Source organism: Anas platyrhynchos, chromosome 27 (assembly GCF_047663525.1).
Source record: "Anas platyrhynchos isolate ZD024472 breed Pekin duck chromosome 27, IASCAAS_PekinDuck_T2T, whole genome shotgun sequence".
Taxonomy (NCBI): Eukaryota; Metazoa; Chordata; class Aves; order Anseriformes; family Anatidae; genus Anas; species Anas platyrhynchos.
This window is the reverse complement of record NC_092613.1, coordinates 4,585,298-4,610,103: the sequence shown is the minus strand read 5'-3', so window position 1 is coordinate 4,610,103 and position 24,806 is coordinate 4,585,298. Positions and strand designations below refer to the sequence as shown.

The following is a 24,806-nucleotide window of genomic DNA, read 5'->3' as shown; positions in this document are numbered from 1 at the left end:
TGAGGGGAGGAAGCCGCCGCGACATGGCGGAGGCGGGGGGGGGGGGAGCGAGGCGGGGGGGGGGGAGCGAGGCGGTGCCTCGTGTGGTGCGCTCGCCTGTGTGGGGTCACGGAGCCCGAGGGGGCGCTTGGAGGGAAAATAAAGGAAAATGTGTGAAAAAAATGAGTGAAAGCAGCAGTTGTGCGGGCCTGAGTTGGCCTGCGAGGTGTACCTCGTGTGCTTCTGGAGCTGTGTGTGTTGGTTCTAATTAATTAATTAGCGTTGGTGAACTTCCTGAGGACACTTTGTTCCCTCAGGAGGGCTTCACGCCAGCAGGGATGAAGAGAGCTAAGCTGATCCACCCAGATTTCCCCATATATTTCCCTATCTTTCTGTGTCTGCTTGGAGAACACGCTATTTCCCAGCGCTGTAAGAGGCCTGGCAGTACCAAAGATACGTATGTGCTTCAAGTATGTACTTAAACCAAGTGAAACCCTCGAGTGCTGCAGGTTAAGCAGGGTTTGAAGTGGAGCCCAAAGTGTCTTCGCTAGGTAGTAAGTACAGGACGTCCCAGCAAATAAATAGTGTGGGGTTTAGGGATTAGGGCCGCTTGCTGCGCAGTTGCAGGCTTGAGTCTTATTAGCAGGACAAGACGGGCACATTGGGAATGGAATATGGAAGGCCACTTTTAAAATACTGGCTTCTGTGTCAAAAATAGGATTGTCCACACAGCCCACCAGAGTGGGACACTGTCCTCTGCTGCTGGGAGTCCTCACAGAGGTCTAAATAATAGGAATGAGCTACACTTAACATTTACCCTTGCTTGCATCTAAAAAGTAACTACTTCCTAACATGCTGAGGGGTTTAACACCTTTAATTTGTGATCTCTAGCTTCTTGTTAGTTTTGTTTGTTGCGTTACCTGACCTTGAAAAGGTGATGGTGCTCAAAGATGTCATAAACAGCTAAGGCTTCGAGAGCTTGTACTGGTTTGGAAGATCTAAACTCATCTGTGGAAGATCTTGATTTATCTCCGCTTTAAAAAGAGGAAGAAATTGTGCCCTGGAGATGGTTTGAGACTTGCCTACAGCCAGCTGTTTCTGTGGTTTAGGATGATGGGTGTGCGGACGTGTTGGTGGATATGTCTTACAAGACAGTAAATACTGTGTCAGGGTGCCTGGAGCTGTATCAGAAGTCACATATCTCAATGATGCAAAGTACTAAACCTGTACAAACTGATCCTGGCAGTTCAGGAAATGAAATATGAGGCGAAAGCTTAAATCCCAATGATATTTTTTTATTATTTTTTTTTTATGTTTGGGTACTTTAAAGTGAGTCTGCATTCTGACAAGACTTACTGCTCGCTCAGTGCATCCTCTTTTCCTTCTTTCTTCTGCCCATAGCCACAAAATACGTTCCTGCTTGCCACCACCTTTCTCGTATGTAGGCTCTGTACTTTCACTTGGTAGCTCTGGATTTGAATTTTTATTCTGCCTCAGCTGTCAGTATGAGAACTTTAGAGTATCTTAGCTCTGCTCTTGCACTGGACCTTTGCTTACTCAGTATGCGCTTTGGGAACTCACATCTTGCCTACTCTGAGTTATAGTGATTGAATTCAGATCTCCTTCCAGATATTAAAAAGCTCAGGAACGTGAGTCAGATGTTTTGGGCATTTAAAAACCTGAAGGGTATCAGATACCCATTTTACACAGCAAGTTGCGGCATTTGTGTGCCCTCAGATTTAGCAGCTCTCTGTACGATTCAAACTAAGCCTTTTTCCTCCAGCATGGAAAAAAAAGGAAAATTTAGATGGTTTCCTTAGCTGTGGTAGGTTTATGGAGAGAGATTGCATTCAGTTCCCTTAACACGGGCCTGCTTTTGGGATCACATAATGGAGGGGATCCAGGCTGGTCCTCCCTACAGAGCAGGAATATGGCAAATTCCAGAAGGCCCTGGTGTTCCTACAACTGGGAATTGATTTGCTTGATATTAAAAGCAGCGTGTCTGTCATGGGTGTCAGCCTCCAGAGCCTTGCTTATCCCTGCTGTTATCTTCATGGGAATTATGTTGGGGTGGATTGACGACATATTATGCTTTTTGTTGGTTTTGGTTTTAATAGATATTTCAGTCAATCACCTTGTTTCTTTATTCCAGTCTCACTGCAAAGAACGAGAGCTTTCATTGTCGTCTCCAGTATTTGCTGTTCCTCGGTTTTTCATTGTGATCAGAAAAAAACAACATGGAGTTAGACAATGACACTGTCCGCACTTGCAGGCAATCAGCAGTTTACAGGGCCCCCAAAAAAATTAAGACAGAGAAGCAGTTTGAAGCATTCTTGGAAAGAAACCTGCCTTCCAGCTTGCATGGAGAACCACAAACCCCTCAACAGAACAGACGGCTACATTGCAGGTGAGCTCTATGCCATGAAATGGACAGGGGTAAAGAAATGGAGGAGACTCTTCAATCCCAAATGTAAAAGAGGTGCTGACTTTCCCACAGCTTCTGATTAAAATACCAAACTGATTGATAACTGAAGCAGATCACCCAGTTACAGAACTCGTACCCAAAGCACGCAAACAGCTTAGCACCCCACTACCAAAGCTGCTGATTTGCAATCTGCAGAAGTGTTTGTTCACTTCGGGACTACGATAACGTGAAGGATATATGCATTGTAAAGGGAAACTGTTGATAGTTGTAGTCCCCTCAGTCCACCTGTCAGACACAAGCTTTCAATTTTTTTTTTTATTTTTTTTTTCTGATTTGTGCAATTTCTTTGCTCCTATTTCTTACATTTCAAGACCCATTTTCTGTTCCTTCTTAGCTGGGGACATGGAAAGTTGCATAATGGTATGCCTGAGATTGACCAAACTGCTTTTGCATCATTTTGGAGCTATGGTCCTACATTATTCAAGGAGAATGAGGCAAATGTACTGCCTATACAGCACTAATGCTTCCACAGCCTGATTTTCCCATCTGCCAAAATTCTCTTTTGGTCATTATACCAGGGATAGAAGCATTTCTTCTGCCAGAGGAGCCCTGTAGGCTCACTAGAAGGCAGGCTTTGTTGGCAACTTAGGAGAATTCCTGGTGTTCTTCCAGCAAGGCAAATAAAATCAAAAATAGGAAGCCCTTTCATCAGTGTCCCTTTTAGTTTTGTTTGACCGTGAATGCTCTTGGTTTTCTGACTGAATCTCTCTTTGGATATGGAGAGGACTGTCAATGGTTATGACTGTGTCTACTCTACAAAGTCCTTATAAGAAAGTAAATATAAAATCTCTGATTCATCATTTATCTGAGCTTTGTTTCAGCATGTAAACTGAATGTGTACTGAAACTCAGACTGTTATTTTGGGACCGTGACAGGACCTGAGACTCAAGTCTAGCTATGGGTGAGGTTCCACAAGGTGTGGTGAGCTAATCTAGCAGCTTGCTGCTGCCAGGTGGGACAGGACACACAGGGAAAAGGAGAGTAGGGGAGCCAGACTTCCCTCTTTTTGTATAGCCAGCTCTTACATCAGCTCAGCAACGTGGGCGACTGCAGCCTAAAACTGTGGATCCTGTTTTACTTAAACCTTTGTAATTTCCTGGTGGTAAGTGAAGGCAAATGGAACCATAGTTTGACTCACTTCTGAGCTTTCTAGTTTTCCATTTCACCTTGAAAAAGTGCCATTGATTAATTTCTGTAATAGTGAGATCATTTAGACTGTGCAATAGCCATCCATCCCGGCACTGTCTTTTCATATATTAAAAAAAAATAAAAAAATTAAGAGGGAGATTGGATAAAGATCTGCAGTCAGAAAAACAAAATTACTTGCTGGAAAGGCTTGAATTGTGTATAATTATGACGTGATCTAGAGTTAAGTCTGCCCACCCAGAAATGCCTGCTGCAATAAAATAAGTCTTGCCCAGATGTTGAAAGAAGAATTATACTTTAAAGTCACGGCTGTTATTATTGGAAACTTTATCACTGCACTTGCTGCGTAATAAGAAAATGTCTTTATTCCCTCCCCCAACTCCTCATTTCAGAATCATGTCTTTCTTGCTTCCTCATGCTGTTTTCCCTGTTTCTTTTCCACTTCCCTATCTCTTGTGTTTTCTCTGTTCTCTATTTTGTATTCACTGGGCAGCCCAGCATATGGGCACCTTGGACAATAACACGATGGGAAGGGACTCAGCTCTGTAATATTCTCTGGGGCTCAGTCTCCCCAGCCACTGCTCAAGGTTGCAGAAGCCTTGTGCATCGCTTAGATTTGGTTTGTAAGTAGAAAATCACCAATATGGCCAGGGGATTAAAAAGGGGAAGGAGGAGCACAGGACTCGGGGGTTAGTCAGAGTTTACCTACTGGAAATTTTGATTCAAAGTTGTGTAGGCAAAATAAGTCATCCAGGTCAAGTCCTGCTTGTATCCCCGTGCTAAGTAATGTAATACAGGAAACTTGTTACTGTTTTTTTTTTTTTTTGGATGTGGGATAGGCTTTTCTTTTTTTTTTTTTTCCCTCCAGATGCAGCATTTGTATGTTTGTGGGTTTGTTTGTTTTTTTTTTTGATCAGAATAGGAGCGATCAAATTACCACCTCCTATTTTTCCGCGGTGTTAATGAGGTCAAGTAATTGATGCGTTCGGTGCTGTGGCGCTGGCAGGGTGTCATACGAATGGCACACGGACTATTTGCGATTCATCCGAATGGAATGCAAAGGCACAGGGGTGCCTATGTGGGACTCACGCTATGCGCCAGCTGGATCTGGGGAAGGCTAATGCTGGTGTGGGTTCGCAGCGTAGGGTGCCTGCGGAGAGCTGACGGTAGCAGCGTGGCTTCTGTGCCTGCACAGTGTGAGGTCATGCAAAAAGGCTGCAGAGCGTGGAGGTTGTAAAAGGCATTGCATATCGCTCAGCTTATTTGATTTTCTTTTCAGATTCTCCAAGGAAAGGTTCAGAAAGTTAATTCGCAAGATGTTCCCTGTCCTGAATTGGCTTTTTTCGTATCAGTTCAGAGAATGGATCTTGAGGGACCTGCATGCAGGCCTAAATATTGGGATTTTTCAGATTCCTCAAGGTAGGCAGAGAGAAAAAAAACACTTCTGCTTCCTTTCCTACGTCAGCCTTTTCATAATCTACCGCCTGTACGTCAATTCTGTTCTTCCAGATGTCATCGGATTATGTGGGAACTTTAATTTACAAGTTCCCTAAATAATTAGCCTACTTGTTTGCACATTTGCAAGCAGGTGTATGTTCTATAATCTATTACACAGTGTAATTTCAAGGAAAGGACACTGCCTCTTTTCATAAAGTCTTCCTCAAACTAAATCAAAATATAGACTAATAACAGCATTTTCCTGTATTGCAAACAACATAACACAGTTTTTAAAATCCACCTTGCAAAATCAGGTCTGTTAGATACTTACATTTTTGCTTTCTAGGGCTGTTGGGAATTTGGCTGACCAGGTTACCTCTGCCAATGTTCAATTGCTTCCTTTCCACGTTCTGCTGCTCAATGCTATATGTTATATTTGGGACCTCGCATCACATCTCAGTAGGTGAGGTTTATTTTGTACTGCAAAATGTTTCTACAGGACGTAGAGATTGTGTTCAATACTGCTTCAAAAAGCCACCAGGATGTCTTAATCTATTTCATCTAAAATGCAGATGTTATTTAGGTGAGAATCCAGAGCCAGAGATTCTCAATTCATTGTTCCACCCCTCTGCAGCTGATCTGTGGTGAGAATTTCAGGAAGTCAGTCCAGTCGCAGCCGTGAGGCGCCCTGTCCCCCTGAGGACACAGCTCCTGTGTCACAGACATCACAGCAAAGGAGACAGCTGGAATGTCAATGGAGGCGTCTCCTACATCAAGTAAAGGGCCAGCACAAGCAGCTTCCCATTTACCCTCAGGATGTGCCTGTGATTCATGATTTAGCTCCTGGTCTTCTCCGGGGGTCTTGTAGATTCTTGCTATGACCGAGCTGTTGATGGTTTTACATTTTTAATTTGTTCAGAAACCAGATTATTAAAATTCTGTTGATGTGTTTATGATAAAAAGTAGACGCATGGAGTTCTGGCCTCTTTGGCAGTTCTTTCTCAGACTGACTGTATTTTTTGGACTTGGAAGTGTCCCTGCCAGTGGCAGGGGGTTGGAATGAGATGATCTTTAAAGTCCCTTCCAACCCAAACCATTCTGTAATTCTGTGATTTCATGGCAGTTCATTGCAATGCATCCATTTTTGTGCTCTACATTCAAATCTTTTTGTTGTGCATCTGATCAAACAAAGGCTGTTTGTAAAATTGTAGGAGTCTGAAATTTTTGGATGGGACTTTGGAAACTTTAGGTACTTATTCAGAAACATTAAAATATATATGAATAAGATTACATGTATGAGTGAAAATAGACAGTCTCACACTGTACAGACTGATGGGGGGGTGAAGAGATGTCTGTGTGCTTTTAAGATGAATCCTTGTTGCAACATCTCATGCAGTTCCATTTTCTTCTCTGTGTTCTGTTGGTCCCAGGCTCATTCAGCATCCTAAATCTGGTGGTGAAAAACATTCTGAAGTCTTTTAATTTCAACCAAACTCTGTCCTTTAATGGTTCAGTGGACAATTTCTCAGACCCTACACTTACGGAAGATCAAATGGAGGCCTTGACACTTACTGCATCAGTAACGTTTTTGACTGGCATCATTCAGGTAGAAGATGAATCTATTTTATATCCTTAACGATGTATCCTTATGTGTGTTCTCTGTACAAATGTGAGAAGTGGAACTGCTTGCATGTTCTTACCACAAATACTAAGCTCAGCACATTTGAGTTGTACAAACTGGGACGTGAAGGTCTGCCTCTTCCTCTCGGGATGTCTGAAGATGTGATAGGTTCAGATTTATGTGTCGATGATAAATACATCTATGTGTGAAGTAAGCTATTATCCTTTGTGTTGACCAGTTCTCCAGTATGTAGACCCTTAGGTAGTCCTACATAACTGCCCACACTTGATATAAAGTACTCCTGTTTTGTTTGGGCAGTGTCTTAATTGTGCATAATGAATATAGCACGTTCAAATAACTATCCATCATGCATGGCAGTGAAGAGTCATGCTCTTCAAATACAGAAACAAGAAGGGCGGGTTAGACATAGCTAATTATATTGCATCTCACTTCTCGTTTGTTCCATACAGTTGCTGCTAGGCTGCTTCTGCCTGGGGTCTGTAACAAAATATTTGCCAAAGACTCTCGTTGATGCTTACCTCACTGCAGCAGCACTGCACGTCATTGTATCCCAGTTCATCTTTATCTTTGGTGTCATGCTTGACTTCCATAAGGGCCCCCGAGACATTTTCTGCGTAAGTGAATTCATTATTAGTCAAAGAAATGCATGTTTCTTGTAGGGAAGAAAAAAAAAAAAGAAAAAAAAAGAACAGTTGCAGAAATGGAAGGCAATTTCAGAATAAGTCAGTTGCTAAGGGATATCTGTGCAAGTCTCAGCTGTGGTTTACTTTCCTTCCTGTTGTCTTGAACAGTGTATGGAGATTATTGTGCGACATGCAAGATGAAAAATCCGTGTGTATCTTTAATTATTTATGTAACGTTATAATTTTTAGCATGTCTATATTCATAGCAGAGCATGTCATAGAGGAAAAGGTACTTTTTTTCCCTCAGTTGACCATTGTGGGCAACCTTTGGACACATGGTGTCTTTGTCATGTCTTACAAAAAAGCAGCAGACTCAAAGACAAGTTAATGCTAAGTCTTCCTAATTTATTTTACTAATGTCAGAGAAAGGTGGTGTAGAAGAGAGAGGAAGGATCAAACTAGATCTGAGTTACTTGTGGCAGCTTTTTCTCTGCGGATACCAATAGTTCATTTTAAATAATATTTTGCTCTTAGCATCTCTCTCCTCTCACTGGAGATAAGTTTCATAGCCAAAAGGATGGGTTCAGTTGTCCAGGCAATGTGTGTCAATCTTCTAGAATATAAAAATAGTTGGAGTGTCTGCCTCTGATCCTCTGTATGATGATTCCTTTTCAGGATATATTTCATTACTTCCGGGCTCTCCCAAAGGCTAATGCCACCAGCACATTGCTGTTTTCACTTAGCTTGCCCGTGCTATGGATCAGTAAATACATCAGCATAACTTATAAACGTAATCCAATAGCATTTCCTATGGAACTTCTCTTGGTAAGTGTTCTCCATAATGCCATCGTGATAACTGAATGAACAGTTCAGGAATGACCTGTCTGAGATGGTGTTGTGGGGCTGACTACCACAAACAGCCTTTGTCATTGATTTGTGGGGTGGATTTCAGCAATGAACTTCTTCGTTCTTCCCTGCTACTGTGAAAATAAGCTTTATTTACTTTATTTACTTTTTATTTTACTTACTTTTTATTTATTTCCTGTGAAAATAAGCTACTGTGAAAATAATCCCTGCTCACAAAAGGCCATGAGAACAAGTCACAGTGAATTGCTACATGAATAAAAAGCAGTGTATAGGATGAAACCACCATGGAATCCCAGTTCAGGACTCTGAATGTTAATTCTTATCTTTATTAGAGACTAGAACCATGAACTCGAAGCTTCAGAGTCTTGATCTAACTATGCTTCTTTTTTGGTCTGGAATTGTTGGAAAGGGATATTCAACTTTGTGACATTCAAAAGCAGTTCTTGCTGTAAATTCTGCAATATTTGTTGCTGCTGTTTTCTCCACTTTTCTCTTTCCTGGAAAAAAGATGAGCTTTTTTTAATCCAAGCTTTCTATTTAAATGAAAATTCTGACTTTTATGGATAATCTAGAAATCTAAGAGATAGCTTATTCCATAGAAAAAGCAGCTACCAAGAGTCCCACCTTGCTGACACTGGAGTTGAAGTCATTTGCCACTTGCCCAACAGGGGCCTGTGGGACACCACCTGTGGCAGAGCATAACATTACAGACAGCAAGTTCTTTATCAGAAAAAAAAAAAAAAAAAAAGTATTTCTGAATGTTCAGAAAGGTTAATAGGAGTAAAAGAATGATTTGGACTAAGAAAAAAAGTCCGTGTTTTATGTGGGATATGTCAGACATTACTACACTGTAGGCATTAGCACATGGGTAGGAAGTATTAATATAACACACTTTATTATAAAAAAATACATTAACATTACTTCAGGATGCTGTTATGTTTACACACTGAAAAAATCTGTGCTTAAGTCCTTTAAACACTCCTCAAGATTAACTGTCTTTAGATCTATGGTGTACAGCACCAGAAGCAAATGCTGTATAATCCCTGATACTATTTCTTGTTTTTTTTTTTTTTTTTTTTTTTTCGCCAGATCATCACAGGCACCATTATTTCCAATCGCATTCATGTTTACGCTGAATCTAGTAGTGCTGTGGTCAGTAAGATTCCTCAGAGGTTAGTTATCTGTCCTGTTCATGGGGTTATACTTTTGAGATACGAAAGGATGTTTCAGTCTGTTCTTGAAATCTGACAGGCTGATTATTACTGGGCAGGACAGTTTTAGGAATAATTCTCCAAGAGATTTAATTGCATCATCATCTCAGAACATATGCAGAATTCAAACTACAGTCTTTATTCAGGTTTTGTTAGACACAAAAGAATAAATTTGTATTTTTTGTGAGGTGGAAGCAAAGAGTCTTACATGTTCAGAGCATCTCCTGTAAGGTGCTAGATGATGCCTCTGGTGTTGGTCCTGCATATGGCTTGTGCATAGAGCCCAGACCAGGTTTAAACTTACCTGTTCTCTGATCCTGTAGGCTTCTGCCTCCTACAATGCCAGATTTACCAAACCTGAGCAAGATCATAATGCCTGCTTTCTCCCTTGCTATTGTAAGCTGCTTCCTTCTTGTCTTTATTGGAGAGAGGTATGCTTCGCTTCACAACTACAGTATTTCCAGCAGTCAGGTGAGGACAAAGCTGCACATACTTCCTAGGCTAAGGAGCAAGCTGAATTCAGGCTAGTAAAGCCACTAGTTACCTGACAGTGGTAGAAATGCAAGGATGGAGTGAATATGCCACCTGATGGTTTTGTAGCAACTCATTGCCCTTCCCTATAGAGGGGTGGCTGCTGCACATATATGAAATCCACATTATTGGCCATCTTTTAGCAAGAGGCTTTGGCATAACCTCAGTGGTTTGGATGACCTGCCTGCCAGCAGACACACACTGCTGCTACTGAACCCGGAGGACCATTGCTGTTGTGAATCCATGAGATTTATAAAAGCACACAACGTGATTAACTGAAATTGGAAATGGCCAGAGCTGCTATGGCTCTCTGTAGGTGGCTACTGTCCTAATGTATGGGTCCTCTGCCGAGAGTGATTGTTCCAAGAGTCTTTTGCTCTGAGAGTCCGAGAGATTTTGTTCAGATGTACTGAAATTTGCCATGCGTTAGCCTGGAAACTGTGGGGTTCTAAGTGGATTTCTTTATAAATAACAACTAGAGTCTTGGGTCCATGAGATCCTCTGCTATGAAAACTTTGTACCTTTTAAGAGAACTCATTTCATCATGGGAGACCTTGTTTTCCAGAAGGTTTTCTGGGCTGAGCAACCAGCTAGTGTGAGCAGAAGGAAATATACTTCTTGTTAAGCCACTTCTATTTAGGTAAGTCATTCATTTTGGGGTTTTCTCTGCTTCCTTATATTTCTGTTTTACAGGAACTAATAGTCGTGGGGCTATGCAATATTTGCAGCTCATTTTTCAAAAGCTTTGCTATCAGCTGTGCTATTTCTGGAACTGTCATTCAAGAGAAGACAGGTGGAAGAACACAGGTGAGCTGGGCTGGATTTGTAAAGCTTCTACACTCATCTAAAATCACTGTATATTGATTGTAGACTGACATTTCGCCCAGACAATTGGTGAGATGTAAAGTTATATTCCCCTTGCAACATGAATTCACATGCCCTCTCTGTGTATGTTGTGTACTGTAATTATGTGGTATTTACAGCATGTGATGTCTACTGAAGGAAGCCAGAATTCTGTAGGGAGAATAAGATGTCTTCATACAGTTTGAAATTGTATTTTAGTTAATATGTCCAAAAAGACAAATGGAAAATTGTTTAGGCACCCTTAATTCTGCCACTTCTTCCTAACTTTCGAGTACTTTGTGATGTTAATATTTTTAAGGAGGGCTTAAAATATAATTATAATTTATAATAATATTTTTATCATACCTCTTAATTGAATATTTGTACATGACTCACTGCATCACAGAAGTAATTTTGTTTAATAAAAAGCTTGTTCCTAAGCCTGACTTGCATGAGAAGTATCTTATTTCTCAGATGAAGTTATCAAATCAAAATCCTGCATTCTTGTGCATAAGAATAGTCCGTTTAGGCCAAATTTATATCTACTGAAAACTTGAGTATTCTGCAATTTGTATAATCCATTACAGCACACCTGTGGACTTTGTTAATTGTCCCCTGGTTATTTTTCCTAGTGGGTGCTGTTACATGGAGCATACCTACTTGTGTAGAGGGGACAAGTATGGAAATGTTTCTGGAAGGCATCTCTAATAAAGTATTTCTGTTCAGTTAGCAGCAATGATTGGAGCAACTATAATGCTGGTGATTGCACTGAAACTAGGATACTTTTTCCAGATGATTCCTAATGTAAGTGAACGTGAAATAGTTATGGTAGCAACATACTTACTTTCTAAGCATAATATGAAGATTTCCTAGACAGTCGGGGTTATATCATTCTCTAGAGTTAATTGTTTTCATGGGCAGACCAAACCAAAACAATGACTTTAAACTCTCCTAAATTTCAGCAGGCTGAAACACTGGATAATAAACAATGCATCTCTCTCCCATCTCTGACTGTTCAGAACAAGCTAAAATTGCTTGGCTAAAAGCATTCAAATTTCACTGCCAGGGTGTGTGATTTAGATGTATTTCACTTATAGTTTCCCATCTTCCAAGCTTTTTTGCACAACTGTATAACACATTAATGAGCTCCTGTCTTGCATCTGTATAAGTAATTTCTGCTTCAAAATCTTTAGTGTAAAGAGGTAAATAAAATCTTCAGAAATGGGAATTTGGGTTTAGTGTCTCTGATTCTAGCTTGGTCACTGAGGTTTATTTTAAAACTATATGCACTACCAAACTACCTTTTGTGCATTTTTTGCTGCAAACATTTATTGCTGCAGATTGTTTAGAGGACTCAATTTTTTACTTCTCTCTTAAAATTTTTATCTAGACTATTTTTTTTTTTCCTTTAAGTTGTCTTAGAGAACAACTGACATAGAGCATTACTTCCTGATTTTTTTTCCTGGCCTCTTTGTGAGATGGGAGAATTAATCCCCTTCCCAAAACTAGCTGACAAAACAGAATTTAAACATCTACTTCCCTTCAATCTCCTTTTCATTTCTAGGAAGGGCTGTTTCAATAAATGGTGTCAAACAACTTCCTAAATTTGGCAGTGCACTGCCCATGCTAATTGAAACCACTTTTCGAAACAGCAGCTCTTAATTCTGTAGATAGTGTTGGCATTTATCCTAGTGCTGTAGGAGGCATAGGGATTCACTGAAGAATATTGTAATGGAAACTACATACAGCATTTCAAGAGGAAGTCCAGTTATATTGGCAAAAGTAATTGTGAAGTCAAAGAAGTTGCATGCTACTTTCATGTTGCTTTGCAGATCAAAGGAGATATGTAAAAATTATGGAAATAAGATTTAAATTCTGAGCAGTTTGTCTTGGATATCTGTTCCTTAGCACGTTGCGGATGCAATAAATATCAGATGGATTTTTTTTTATTCTTGTTTGTACAGGGTGTACTGGCTGCTATTGTGGTATTTAATATGCTACCTTTTCTTCAAAAATTTCTGGACATCCCCACTCTGTGGAGACAGGATAAGTATCATTTAGTAAGTAGCAAACAAACAAACAAACAAACAAAACCACCTAAGAATTGCAATGTGCCTTAAAAGGAGAAATGCATGTTTTGGGATGGCAAGGCAAAGCAGTGGCCATTCTCTTAGAAGAGGGATCCTTTGAAATACCCACTGAAAGAATTGTGCTGAAATCTCTACAGGTCAATTTGCAATTCTATACAGGGAGAACTGGTCATTGTAGTTGTTTCCCAGATCCCCTGAGAAGGAAATTGTCTAGCTGTCAGTTGGGAATATGTTAACTCTTGTTCCGGATTTCTCATTAAGAGAAAGGCCCCCAGGATGATATGACTCCTCTTAATTATTGAAGCCCTGTTAAAAAAATCAGGAGATTTGAGCTGTGCATAAGATTTGTAGCTTGTGGGTTCTAAGGATTGTGAAGGCTTAGCCAACACTGAACTTGATGATAGAAAGGATCAAAAAAAATTCTACCAGACCTGTTTCTGTTATTTGCCATGCTAGAAATCAGTCCTTTCTGTCTGGATTGAGGGTTTCAGCATCATCAGACCAAATCTTTATCAGGGGATCTCCATACAGTTTTGTATTTTCAAGAACAAAGTGCTTATCAGGAGGGAAGTTCTCAGCACCATTTTTTCAGCCACACCTGGATATTTGCCTTGTTCTTCAGGGTAGACTGGAGTGGTGGAGGCATCTGTATAGCCACTGCATATCCCCAAATGCAGGGCAAAGGAAAGCAGGCAGTCCATCTTGTCCATAACTGTAGTTGAGTTATGCATTTTGAAGTCCTGTACCTTTTTCTTGTGATCTTTGTGACGACATCCAGGACTGGGGTGGTCTAGAGGTATTGCTAAGATTATTTTTTTCCTTCAATTTTCAAATGCTGGGCCTGAGTTGGAGGTCATTTTTATATGATTTTACAGCTAACGTTCACTCTGTCTCTTGTTCAAAGGTTATTTGGCTTGGAACTTTTGCTGCAGTGCTTCGTCTTGGTCTTGATGTGGGATTAGTGATCGCCCTGGCACTTGCGTTCTTCATAATCGGCATTAGGTCACACAGGTACTTGTAACTCCTAGAGCAAAATGCTAATTTTTCTGAGAGCTGATGTTGTGGAGATAGCTGTGCATGTGACAATGGAAAAGTAGTTCCATGTTTGTAAACACTTCAGTCAGCTCATCCTGGAGTCTCTAATACTATCCCAGAGCAATAATCTTGTCAAGTCCACGGGCTCTGGATTGGTCCTTTCTGCAGGTGTGCCATGCAACTGGAAACTGCTCCCTGTAGTGTAGGCATCAGCCAGGAGGTGTGGTCTGCATGCATGCATCTGCATACGTGCTTCCAGAAGGATAAAATGAGATGTTGTGTCTTTATTTCAAATGTATTCCTTAGTCTTCATTGCCATTTACCAAGTTGCTCTATCTTCTCCATAAACCTAATCTATCATAGCTGAGGGAGATTACACTGGGCCCACATTGCTCAGTGTGTTAGCTGCTATTCCAGCCAGGAAAATCATTTATAAATCCGAGCCACAACTCACGATATTTACCATGATAGGGAAGTACTTGTCTGAGTAGGCTGAAGCCTCTAGAATAACATGCAAAAAGCTAGGAAATGCCTCAGTTCCTGCAAGTATCAAACCAATCCAGAGTGGCTCTGAAAGAATACTTTCAGGAAGAATTTGTTGTCTGAAACTCCCAGTATTCCTCTGCTCAGAGTTATGGGTGGAATTAACAAGTGGCTGGCTGGCTGGTCACTGGAGAGCAGGAAGACAGAACTGACCAGAACTCAAACTCACCCCAAAACCATGCAGCACCATGAGCAAAGCACAATTCCCAACCCAAGGTATTCTCCTTAGAGGCAAGATGCTGCACTAAAGCTGCTGCATGGCCTCTGGACCAACCTAGCCCATGTGTAGCCAGCCCTAAGCACAGCTTGCAACTGCTTCCAGCTGTACGTGTAGCTGTATCTTTGAGGAAGGCTGTGGGAAGATGGAGAGCAAACACACTTCCCTGGTGTAATAACAATAATCCGATTGTTCCAGACCTAGAAATGGGACATAATACATTCTTGAAGGCACCAGCATACCTTAAGGGTGTGCTCGTGTGCTGCTCCCCTATTCAGCAAATGCTATTTGGGAGTGAATAATTTGCTGTATTTGCACCCTCTAAAGTTAGGGTTGGTATATCCAGTGAAGAGGAGAGAAATGGAGATCAAGCTTTTAGGAACATGCAGTTTTTCTCTGCTGTATGTGAAAACCTAATAAACATCTTGTTTCAGAATGAAGATGGTGGAGCTGGGACAGATTCCAAACACGAATATTTATAGAAGTTTATCCGTCTACGGAGCTGTAAGAGGAAACAAAAAACAAATGTTCCATTTCTCTCTGCAATGCATCTTTTTCCCTTAACTGCCTGGGGGTGGCCATTCAGACTCAGTTCATTTGATTCCAAACTTTGAAACTAAAGAATGCTTAAATATCAGGAGAGCGAAGTGACTCAGGTACCTAGCTCAGCCTGCTTGCGCCCCGTGAAGCTCCCTGTGTCAATCTGTGTTGTCCCCGTGGTGGAAGCCACACTGCGGTCATTTCCGGAGCTGTTTGGTATTTTATGCTGACCTGCTTTTCTCAGTCTGGTTTTGTCCACGCTATGTTTGTTTTCACAATAACAGCTGTGCATGTGCTAGACTGACTCACCGATCCTTGTGGTGATGGGATAACAGCTAGGGCACAGGCTTTTTTAACACACTATTGCTAAGACTTGCACCCTACAGAGTTGGGCAATACAGCAGTAGAGAGCATTGCCACCTGGGTACATGCACAATGTTATGCCGATGGATTTGCAAAGATCAAATAATAGAAAATCAAGGTTAGTAAGACAAGTACATAGTGTGTGTTTTCTGCAGTGAGCAATATTAAAAATAATTTGCTGGTTTTATATTGTACCAGCCAACTGTCATCAGTGATAGAGCTGCTGGAGGTACGTTTTTTTAACAACAAGAGGAACGGGTTTGTTTTTGATGATTAGGTCCATGTTGCCAGTGCCACTACCTGTGGGAGGTGTAGTTAACATTACCAGAAACTGTGTCCTTAGGATAGCACTTTGCAGTCTATTGCAGAGTCAGGAGGGGAAAAACGGCTCCTGCTAAGTACAACTCTCACAGATCCAACTTTTGTCTTAAAGGCTATGGAGATTGAAGGTGTCAAAATCTTCCAGTGCTGTTCTTCCATTTCTTTTGCAAATATGAATAACTTCAAAAATTACTTGTTACGCGAGGTAAATCCAATTTTTTTTTCAGTTAGTGGAAGTTTCTAAGATCTATTATCTCTGTAATAAGACTATTTTTCTCTTTCAGATGGACATGAAAGCAGTGCCTCTAGATCAAAGTGAAATGAGGGATTTAATTTCAGATTCTTGGTCAGAAAGTTCGCTGGAAAACAAAGATTTTGAATGCTCTTGGGTCTGTGATCAACCTCTACCACCACCTAGGGTCAGCTTTAAAAGTACATTTATCTAATCTGTCTGTTCGAGGTGTCTTCTTTTCAGTTACTGAGGACAATGTTCTTAGCTTGCCAGAATTTAGGAGGATGTAAAAGTTTATATAAAGCATATATATATATTTGCTGTTTGAAAATAAGCAAACATTACCATTGTATTTCTTCATACATACTTCATGATAGAGCAATAGAAGCTCAGCTTACTGGGTGAATTAACTAGCAGTTGAAAAATTCAGCACATCCTCTCTTCTCCTCAGCCAAGAGAATTAATTTTGTAAGGTGCTTCAGTAAGCATTTTTTTTTCCCCAAAGGAATGAGTGAAAGTGGAATGTGTACCACTGCCAATATTGCCAAGAACGAGGACAAAATGCCACAAAGGCAGCTGTGATTATCCTGATCAGACAATTATCTCATATCTTTCCTGTAATTGGCTGCTGTGTGTCTTCTGGAGAGTCACTCATATCCCTCTTTATCTGAATTTTCCAAGCCTTAGTTTATGAAAGAAACTTCAGGCAAAAGACGATATTTTCCAAACAGTTACATGTAATTTTTAAGTATGAGAAATGGGTTGAAAGATAGCAGTGTGGAAAACATATGTGGCACCGAGGTGCTTAGGAAGCAATGGATAATTTAACAGCATCTTCTAAAGTGCTGAAATGCAGAGGGTGAATTTTCCTGTCTTGTGCTATGAAAATAATAATTAAAAAAAAACACACACACACATTTGGAACTATTAAGAAAAAAATTTTACATTGGTCCACCTAGGGACCAGCAGGCATACAAGAAGGGAGATGCACAAGAGGTCTGCAGAACTCAGCCAGTAAGGGTCAGCTTACTGTTGCCTAGGAAGGCAATGCATTGTAAAAATATGAGGAAGGAAAATAAAATGTCTTCTTAGAGTGGGAAGAGATGTTGTATGAAGCCACAGAAAGTGTTTTTTAATTTTTTTTCTGCTTTTTTTTCTTTTATGGAAAGTAGAAATAATAAGTCAGATCGCAGTATCTCAGGCCATTTCAAGATGTGGAAGAGTGAGGTACACTAGTGCTACTTGGTGGCTGAAGGCACTCTTCTAACCACATCTGAGGTTTGCTTAAGTCACCTGCTACTTTGCATACACTTGTGGCTTTGCGATATATTTAGTGTTACTTCAGATGTGCTTTTTACCATGAGAGAAGAACTACCATGTGATTTACAGTGTTTATTTGCAGAAAAAAAAAAAAATATAAAAAAAAATTCCACCCCCCTGGGCCTAGTTCTTTCAACCACTGATGTATTCTCCACTTTCCATCCTAGATACCATATACAGCGAGACTGGTGAAGCGAAGTCACACAGGCAGAGCTTCCTCGTCATCTTCAGTGAATTTGGTACGCTGGTCCAAGAATGGAGACAGACACAAATCGAAAACGCTCCTGGTGGGAACGGCTGATGCACAGCTTCCGTCCCTGGGCACTAACACAGGAGATAAGACTGAAAAGAAGGAGGATGAAGGGAAAGGAGCTAGCCCTTTGGCAGGCTCTGCAATAGATAATTCCTCAGTACAGTTAGGTCAGGAGGAAGAGTCAGCGGATTTGTCGTGTCCAGTTCACACCATTATTTTAGACTTCAGCATGGTGCAATATGTGGATTTGCAAGGCTCAGACTTACTGAAAGAGGTAAGCAACCTAAATCTAGCATGAAAATGTGAAACCTAAATTTTACCCGATATCATACATTTTGGTTAGCCTCAAGTGCCCTGCTACATAACAATCTATGTATCTTCTGGTTGACCATTCAGGGTGCAAAATTCATCTATTTATTTTCAGAAAATAGTAACTTCCCATAAAGCCACTTTTTTAAAAGCACAAGTCCCATTGTTGATGCTTGTTAAAACCTGCCATCCATGGTCATTAGTTCTAAAATAATGTAAACCAAAAACATACTTATAAAAATCTCTAATTTGCTTTTTCCATTTTGGCTGTAAATTTTTTTCTTCCAACTTAGAAAAAAAAATATCTCTTCTTTAGAAGTATGTAAAACTATCAGCTATCTTTTCTTGGAGTGATTTGATTGCTGAATGCCTAATTAGCCTTTTCTTTGAAGTAAGAATTGAACATTTTAGTCTTCAAGTGGGGACCCTAGCCAATGGAGAGATATATTTAGCAAAAATAATTTTATTGTAGCTGTGCTGCTCAGAAAGACAGTTCCAGATGGATTCTTACTCAGCTCCCTCAAAGTCTATAGCTCAACTTCAAAGAGTTCTGTTTAATTTGTTCCTAACACCTATGGGAATAATTGTGCATTGAGCTGATCTCCCTAAGATCCATAAAGATTTATTTGCCACCTATTAAATGACATCCCCTTTGGGGAGGGAGATAAGGTCTCTCCAGATTCCTTCCAGCCTCATACTGTGAAATCCTGTGATTCTCTTGTGATTCTCTGAAATATTGAGGTTTATGGCTTTTTTTTTTTTCCCCTTCAAAGTAACTCTTTTTTTTAGGCCTTTTAATTACAAAGGGCCAGGAATAGAGAAGATGGTGAGAAACAATCCCCTCTAAAATCTGGTTCTTTTAAGTTAATACATCTAAAAATGCTGGACGTAAAAATTGAGACTAACAGAATTACAGGTCATGCTTGAAAACTCAGGTTCCTATTCTCATTGCTTACATGTGGGCATGGAGTCTGTGTATGTAGAAATGTTTCGAGCTAGCCTGTTCCTGTAAGACATTTTTGTTTAAGTGAAGAAATAACACTGTGTGCTGCATAGTGCACTGTAGGAGGGTCAGCAACCTGCCCTGGTTTTGGAGTCAACACTCATTTAGATCTTGAACACCCTGGCTGTTTAGTGCTGAGCTAAGAATTGGGATTTGAGATGCTGTAAGAAGGACTTTCTTCAGAGACAAACCATTGCAAAGGAGTTCTTTCCTCATTTACGTTTTACCTTCTGGTGCACTTACATAAAGCAAGATTACTCTAATGCTGGTATGGGATTCTTTCCACAGATCATCCACATGTTTTGCGACACTGGCATTACAGTCTTCATAGCTGGCTGTCACCGTGAGTACAGTATTTGTTTATGGATATTAACTGATCATGAGGGATATTTTAAATTTCAGCTAAATGTTTTAGTTATACTGCTTGTTGTGACTTCTGCTGCTGTTTATTTCTCCCCCCCCCCATTTTTATAGCCTCTGTGATTGCAGTGCTTGAGAAGAATGATTTCTTTGTCGGAAGTGTCACCAAACGAATATTCTTTCTAACTCTTCATGATGCCGTGCTGGCTGCTGTGGAGAAGCATCAAAAGCCAGATGGGCTACAACTTAGCTCGAAAGAGGTTGCCGATAAACTACAAGCTAAACACCAGAAGGTAGGATATTTTGCCAACATTTAAGTCTTTGTGTTGTTAATTACTCTGTCAGTAACTTAAAAGGCTTGTGATGTTGCTGAGGAAGTAGGGCACAGCAGATGCTCTTTTGAATTTTTCAGTTATTTTGTGGTTTGCAATGGACAGAGACCAAAAAACAAAAACAAAAAACAAAAACCACCAACAAACCACCAATAATCCAATTTGTTTCTCTGAGTCCTGTGTTCCAGCCTGGGGAAAGACAACTTTGTGTGCAGACTGGAAAGGAATCAGGCCAGTTTTGCAGCGGGGAATGACTTTGTGGCATTTTAGACAGTTTCCATTTCTCCCACAGAGCAAGGACCCTGCCAGGGCAGAGCAAAAGCTCCAAGCTTTTTATTTCCAGAGGTTACTGCACCAGCTCCCTTGGGGCTGTTGGGAGAAGTGAAGGACAGCACTGGCTTGATTTTCCAAAGAAATGAAACTTGTGCACGTGATCTTTCTGCCAGTCCTGTGCAATAGTTTTTAAGCTCATAGGCTGTGTCAGCCAAGTTCAAATAGGGTAGACAGTTGCAAGTTCCAGGAAGGGCCCTTCTTCTGAGCAGAAGATTCCAGTAATTGCCCCACCTCGGAAAACGAACCCAGCCTTGGCTAACTGTGCTGTGCATACCGCCAGGCTGGGGTCCTATAGCTGAAGGAGGGGGGAATGAAAGAAAAAAAAACTAGCCAAATCCATAAGAAAATGGGTTTCTTGTGTTCTGCTGCCCACGGAACAACTTCTTTAACACTCTTACATTGGCATTACACTGTCTAGCACAAAGGTATTGAACTTCATGACTCTCTCCCATAGAATGAAGGTGTCAGTACACATTCACCACTGTTTAGGGGACTTGGGGAAAAGGTTGGGAGCAGCTTCCATGCAGGAGGTGACAATGGTTCCCCAAAAGTCCACTGTGAGACGAGGCTGGGCCAGATGTGCAGAAGGGACCCACAGCAGCTTAGAGCTGACAGCTTGGCAGCCCTGCTGGCTCATTCCTTCAGCAGCTGGGGTTTTGAGCTGCCCTGTGCTCCCACGCCAGCGTGGCCCTCTTGCTGCTCACATGCTAGTGCCTTGGCATGGGAACAGCACTTGACTGGCTCAACTGACTGGCCACCCTTGGCCTAGAGCTATGTTTGTGTACATTTCAGAAAACAGAGTCGCTCTTGGAGAAGACCAGAGAGTTTTCCTCTACAAGGAGTTCTGACACCAGATTTCTGTGTGAAGTGCCACCAGATATCTGATGCTCAGCCAAGAACGAAGCAGGGCCAAGCCCTCTCCGGCGGTTTGATTCTTCATCCTTTCAAGCAGATTTCGAGGACCCAGGCTGGGAGAAGAGGTGGAAGTAGACCAGCAATCCCTGAATTACAAGTGTTGGGGAACTGGGATGTCAAAAGAAGGGAGAAAGGTACTGTCAAGCAACAGTTCTGGTGGTTCTTATCAGCATTTGATGTTATTTTTTTTTCTTTTCTTTTCTGTTCCAGAGTTCTTAAAATAGACAGCCTGACTAATGCCTACAGTACTTCTGTTGTTCTAAACAAAAAGCAGCATTTATATTATTGCTTTCAGGCATTTTCAAATAGATATAATATTAAGCAATAGCAACAGCAGAGAAATTTCAATGTACAAGATAATTCCTAGTTTTGTAGTGAATTCTAGCAAATGATATACACTTCTTTCCTGAAATTCTTTAGAAATTAGTTTAAACGCCCCAACTTAGTACTTTTTATATATTTATTGGTTGCTAGTAAGTAAAACTCATCTGCCATATCTTGGCAGATTATGTGCAGACAGTTTTATTATCTTCAGAAGTGTGTCGAGTGATGTGAAGCTTCAAAGAAAAGCATTTTGTCATTACTGTTAGACAAATTGCTGAGGTTGATATTGTCTGCACTAACATAACATGATGCCAGTCCTTTGAGTAATTTTCCCTCCATCTGTCTAGCTACCTGAACTAAATCCCAGTAAACAGTAATTTATTTTTTCATGTTCTTTGCATTCTCTTGCTGAAATAGCGAAGAATGGAGAAATGTTTTCATTTTGTTCTGAAGAGCCAGGAAAATTATAACCAGTTAACACTTGGGGAAAACAAAATCAGCTTACTTCTATTTTCTGTACATCAGCCGTAGAGTTTAACACAGTATTATCAGTACAGAGGAATGACCTAGGATTACACTGAAAGCAGAAACATTTACCTACAGCAGCAATACATGCCACAAGCTTTTGCCATACCCTCATCTGGAGGATCATTTCATGGCACAGACTGCCCACTGCAAAGAGCCAAATTAGTTAATTGAATTAATGAAATTATTTAGTGAAATTAATTGTAGATGAGTGGCCAGCACTGTGTCTATATCCTATTCAGCCCCATTTCAGTGCAAAGTTTGGGTGTAAATGATGGGTCCTTTATATACAGGTTTATGCTCTGGGCTGAATTCCAAAACATGTGAACAGCTCTAACTTTCGCTGCTGGGCATTGCCTGGTTTCTTGATGTAGAGTAATAGCACGGTGGTTCCTCTGAATTCTGCTCCTGGCTGCTAAATTTTAGCAATGATACAATGGCTAATAGGAATGTTAATATTAAACTACCTGTAATGTACTGCAGTGAGTTCTTCTTCTCTTTTTTCCTTTTTTTTTTTTTTTTCATTTAACTTCATACTCTTCCAAGGGGTTTCTCAAGGGAAGCCGCAGCTCTGCATGTGTGAAGTGCAATGGCGAAGGATTTTAGTGAACATTACTGTGCTGAGTTGCTTACTGGGAAGGAAACTGAGTGCTGGAACCCTCATACCTTTTGGACTAAAAGACAGGAAAAACTGAAAGCTGAAATGGTATTGAGTAATTCTCAAACCACATATGCTTCCCTACATTGTTTTGGACAGTGGCTTCACGCCAAGCTCCTCTCAGCTCTGTTCAAAACAGAGTAACACAAACCCCATGAAAAGCATAGCCCTCACTTCCAGATTCTCTTGGCTCTCCTGTGGCAGCCTTGATTTAAGATGAAGTGGCATTCCTAGCTGTTGGCACCATGCAAAGTCTGCACTACAAACTTAAGACTTGATTTTTTTTCTTTGGCTTGCATAGCAGAGCTTGGAATCTTTCCTTCCTACCCCCATGACTCTGCAGAGCTGAGCACCAGGGGACAACTCAGACGTCAGTATGTTAGCTCTCAAATTATGGGTATTTGTGTTGCAAAACAAATACCTTGCCGAGAGGAAGTCCAGACAATCCTGATCTTTTTCCCTTATAGCTGCACGGTGCCATAACTCTGCTCCTGCACATGTACAGAAGACTTCTGTGTTTAGCCAAGCACAAATCCCTGGACACAGGCTGCAAAGTGACAAAGCACGTACTTTATGGCCGAGGACTCCACCTATACCTCTGAAAAGCCACAGAAGTCAGAGTTCAAAGGCCTGTCTGTAATCGTGTGCTTGCAGGCAGTTTGATGTTCTCACCTGACCTAGTTGCAACAACCCCAGTTGTTTTGTGCAGACAGCAGCTTTTTAATGCTCTTCCCAGCTAGCGTGATGCCACGATGTTTTCCTAGCAGGGCACGCTGCAGCAACCCAGGCAGCTCCCCCATTGCACCGTGAATTAGAGGACACAGATCCCAAAACATCGCCACGCACGTTATCATTACACGCTGTGCAAAGTGCACGCAACCTGCCAACCCTGCTGGCATTTTATTAACACGCTGCTTTGCTGCATGAATGGCTGCAGAAGACGTAAAGCAGTGGAGAAGCCCCAGGAGTCGCAGGGAGAGTGGCAGCAGCAGTTCTCGGGGCATTGTGCTGCGGGGTGTCACCCTGCACAGGGAGCTATGAGGAAGGACCAGATGGACTGGTTACATACGGGCACAGTTCGGGGGCATTCATTCTGCTAGTGCCAGGCTGTCTGGGGAAAGAGGGATGGATTTGGGCTAGGGCCTGGCAACCCTTTGAGGGTGCTAGCCCAGACTGCGTTTTTCTATCCCAGATTAGAAAAGTCAGGGAAGAAACCCAGCAGGAGAGGAGGTGCTCAGTCCCCTGCCAGTAATACCTTGCTTCTGCAGGAGACCTCTGCATGAGGCTCAGATTGTGATGGCACGTGGTGATGGAAGCAAGCGTCCGAGGGTCTGCGATCCTTATCTACATCCTTGCTTTGCTTTGTTGCCTTCCAATTTGGCCATGTGCCGTCTTTGATGTCCTCACATGAAGAAATCTGGCCCAGGAAGCATGAAACAGAACAGCAGCCCTGGCAGGTGGGAGCTACACCTCGTTAGAGCCAACTGCAGAGCACATTTAGTACAAACATGGGGCACCGCATCCCTCTGCAGTACCAGAGTGCTGAGATCCCTGCAGGTTTTGTGCTGTTTCTGTTGGGACTTCTTTGAGGCAGGGGCTGTCTGAGAGTTGCTGCAGGATACCAGTGGGGGGACTGCATCGTGCTTGAGGTCTTGCAGCTCACATTGCTCTGAATCCCAGTTGTGCAAATGCTGAAAATTAGAAGTAAGCTTGTCCTTCTGTGTTGTGTTAGTATCATATTTTGTGCTGCAGTTTCTCACTTAAAACTCTTTGCAGGGGGTCAGAGGAACTACACCCGTAACTCCCAGAGCTCGTAGTGGGTAATAAAGCAAAACCTACAGATTATGAAAAGGCCTTTTCTGCCTCCCCAAATTGCCCACGTGTGTACCTACCTCCCCTGGAAAATAGTTATAATCTGATGCCAAAGGGCCCTGCTCTCGGCCATGCTTTAAAACGCCCCGTGCGAGGCATCTGGCCGAGGACGCGCACTGCTGGGTGGCCGCGGCTCCCTCTGCTGGCTTCCCCGCAGCACCGGGCGGCTGTGCGGGGCCAAAATCCCTTTCTGGAACCGGAGAGAATGCAGCAAGTGCTCGTAACAAAGCTACAAACGTGGTTTTTTTTTTTGAGTAAAATGGTGTAAAAAAGAACGGAACTAGAAGTTCTAAGGGAAATGTGTAACCCCTGAGATACTGGTCCAGCAAAGCCCATGGAAGTGCTGTATCAGTGCTGGTAACGCCACCTCCGATTCTCGCATGGATCCACCGAGGGGATGGAAGCACCACGACCACCTGGCACCTTCATTACCCCATTGATAATTAACCAGCCTTCCCCCTGCCCCGCGTTATTCGCCCAGCTGGGGGCAGGACGAC

At 41.7% G+C, this 24,806-nt stretch overlaps 1 protein-coding gene across 8 annotated transcripts; it reads left to right on the top strand.

Moving 5' to 3' along the window:
• Window positions 1-62: 62 nt before the first annotated feature.
• Window positions 63-23,903, top strand: SLC26A8 (solute carrier family 26 member 8). Of its 8 annotated transcripts, none has more exons than XR_011805104.1 (20): window positions 63-2,386; window positions 4,890-5,029; window positions 5,394-5,510; window positions 6,478-6,653; window positions 7,139-7,303; window positions 7,988-8,137; window positions 9,269-9,351; window positions 9,714-9,861; window positions 10,615-10,728; window positions 11,491-11,568; window positions 12,729-12,824; window positions 13,759-13,865; window positions 15,084-15,153; window positions 15,986-16,078; window positions 16,158-16,292; window positions 17,593-17,952; window positions 19,279-19,333; window positions 19,465-19,643; window positions 20,808-21,064; window positions 23,706-23,727. XR_011805104.1 is itself a non-coding variant. In XM_072028525.1 (20 exons), exons 1-20 carry the CDS (start codon window positions 2,217-2,219, stop codon window positions 23,732-23,734), a joined length of 2,562 nt encoding a protein of 853 aa, XP_071884626.1. In that variant the 5' UTR covers window positions 63-2,216; the 3' UTR covers window positions 23,735-23,903. The 8 variants fall into 8 exon arrangements, 7 of the variants coding, with proteins under 7 accessions (XP_071884626.1, XP_071884623.1, XP_071884622.1 ...); XM_072028525.1 differs by having other exon boundaries at window positions 20,968-21,064; window positions 23,706-23,903; XM_072028522.1 differs by lacking the exon at window positions 23,706-23,727 and having other exon boundaries at window positions 63-533; window positions 2,132-2,386; window positions 20,968-22,256.
• The last annotated feature ends 903 nt before the right edge of the window (window positions 23,904-24,806 follow it).

Excerpts from the sequence above, each read along its gene's own strand:
- SLC26A8 (XM_072028522.1), top strand. The coding sequence starts at position 2,217 with ATGGAGTTAGACAATGACACTGTCCGCACTTGCAGGCAATCAGCAGTT. Across the intron at positions 5,511-6,477 it reads CTCGCATCACATCTCAGTAG|GCTCATTCAGCATCCTAAAT; the intron begins GTGAGGTTTATT and ends TGTTGGTCCCAG. Across the intron at positions 7,304-7,987 it reads GCCCCCGAGACATTTTCTGC|GATATATTTCATTACTTCCG; the intron begins GTAAGTGAATTC and ends ATTCCTTTTCAG.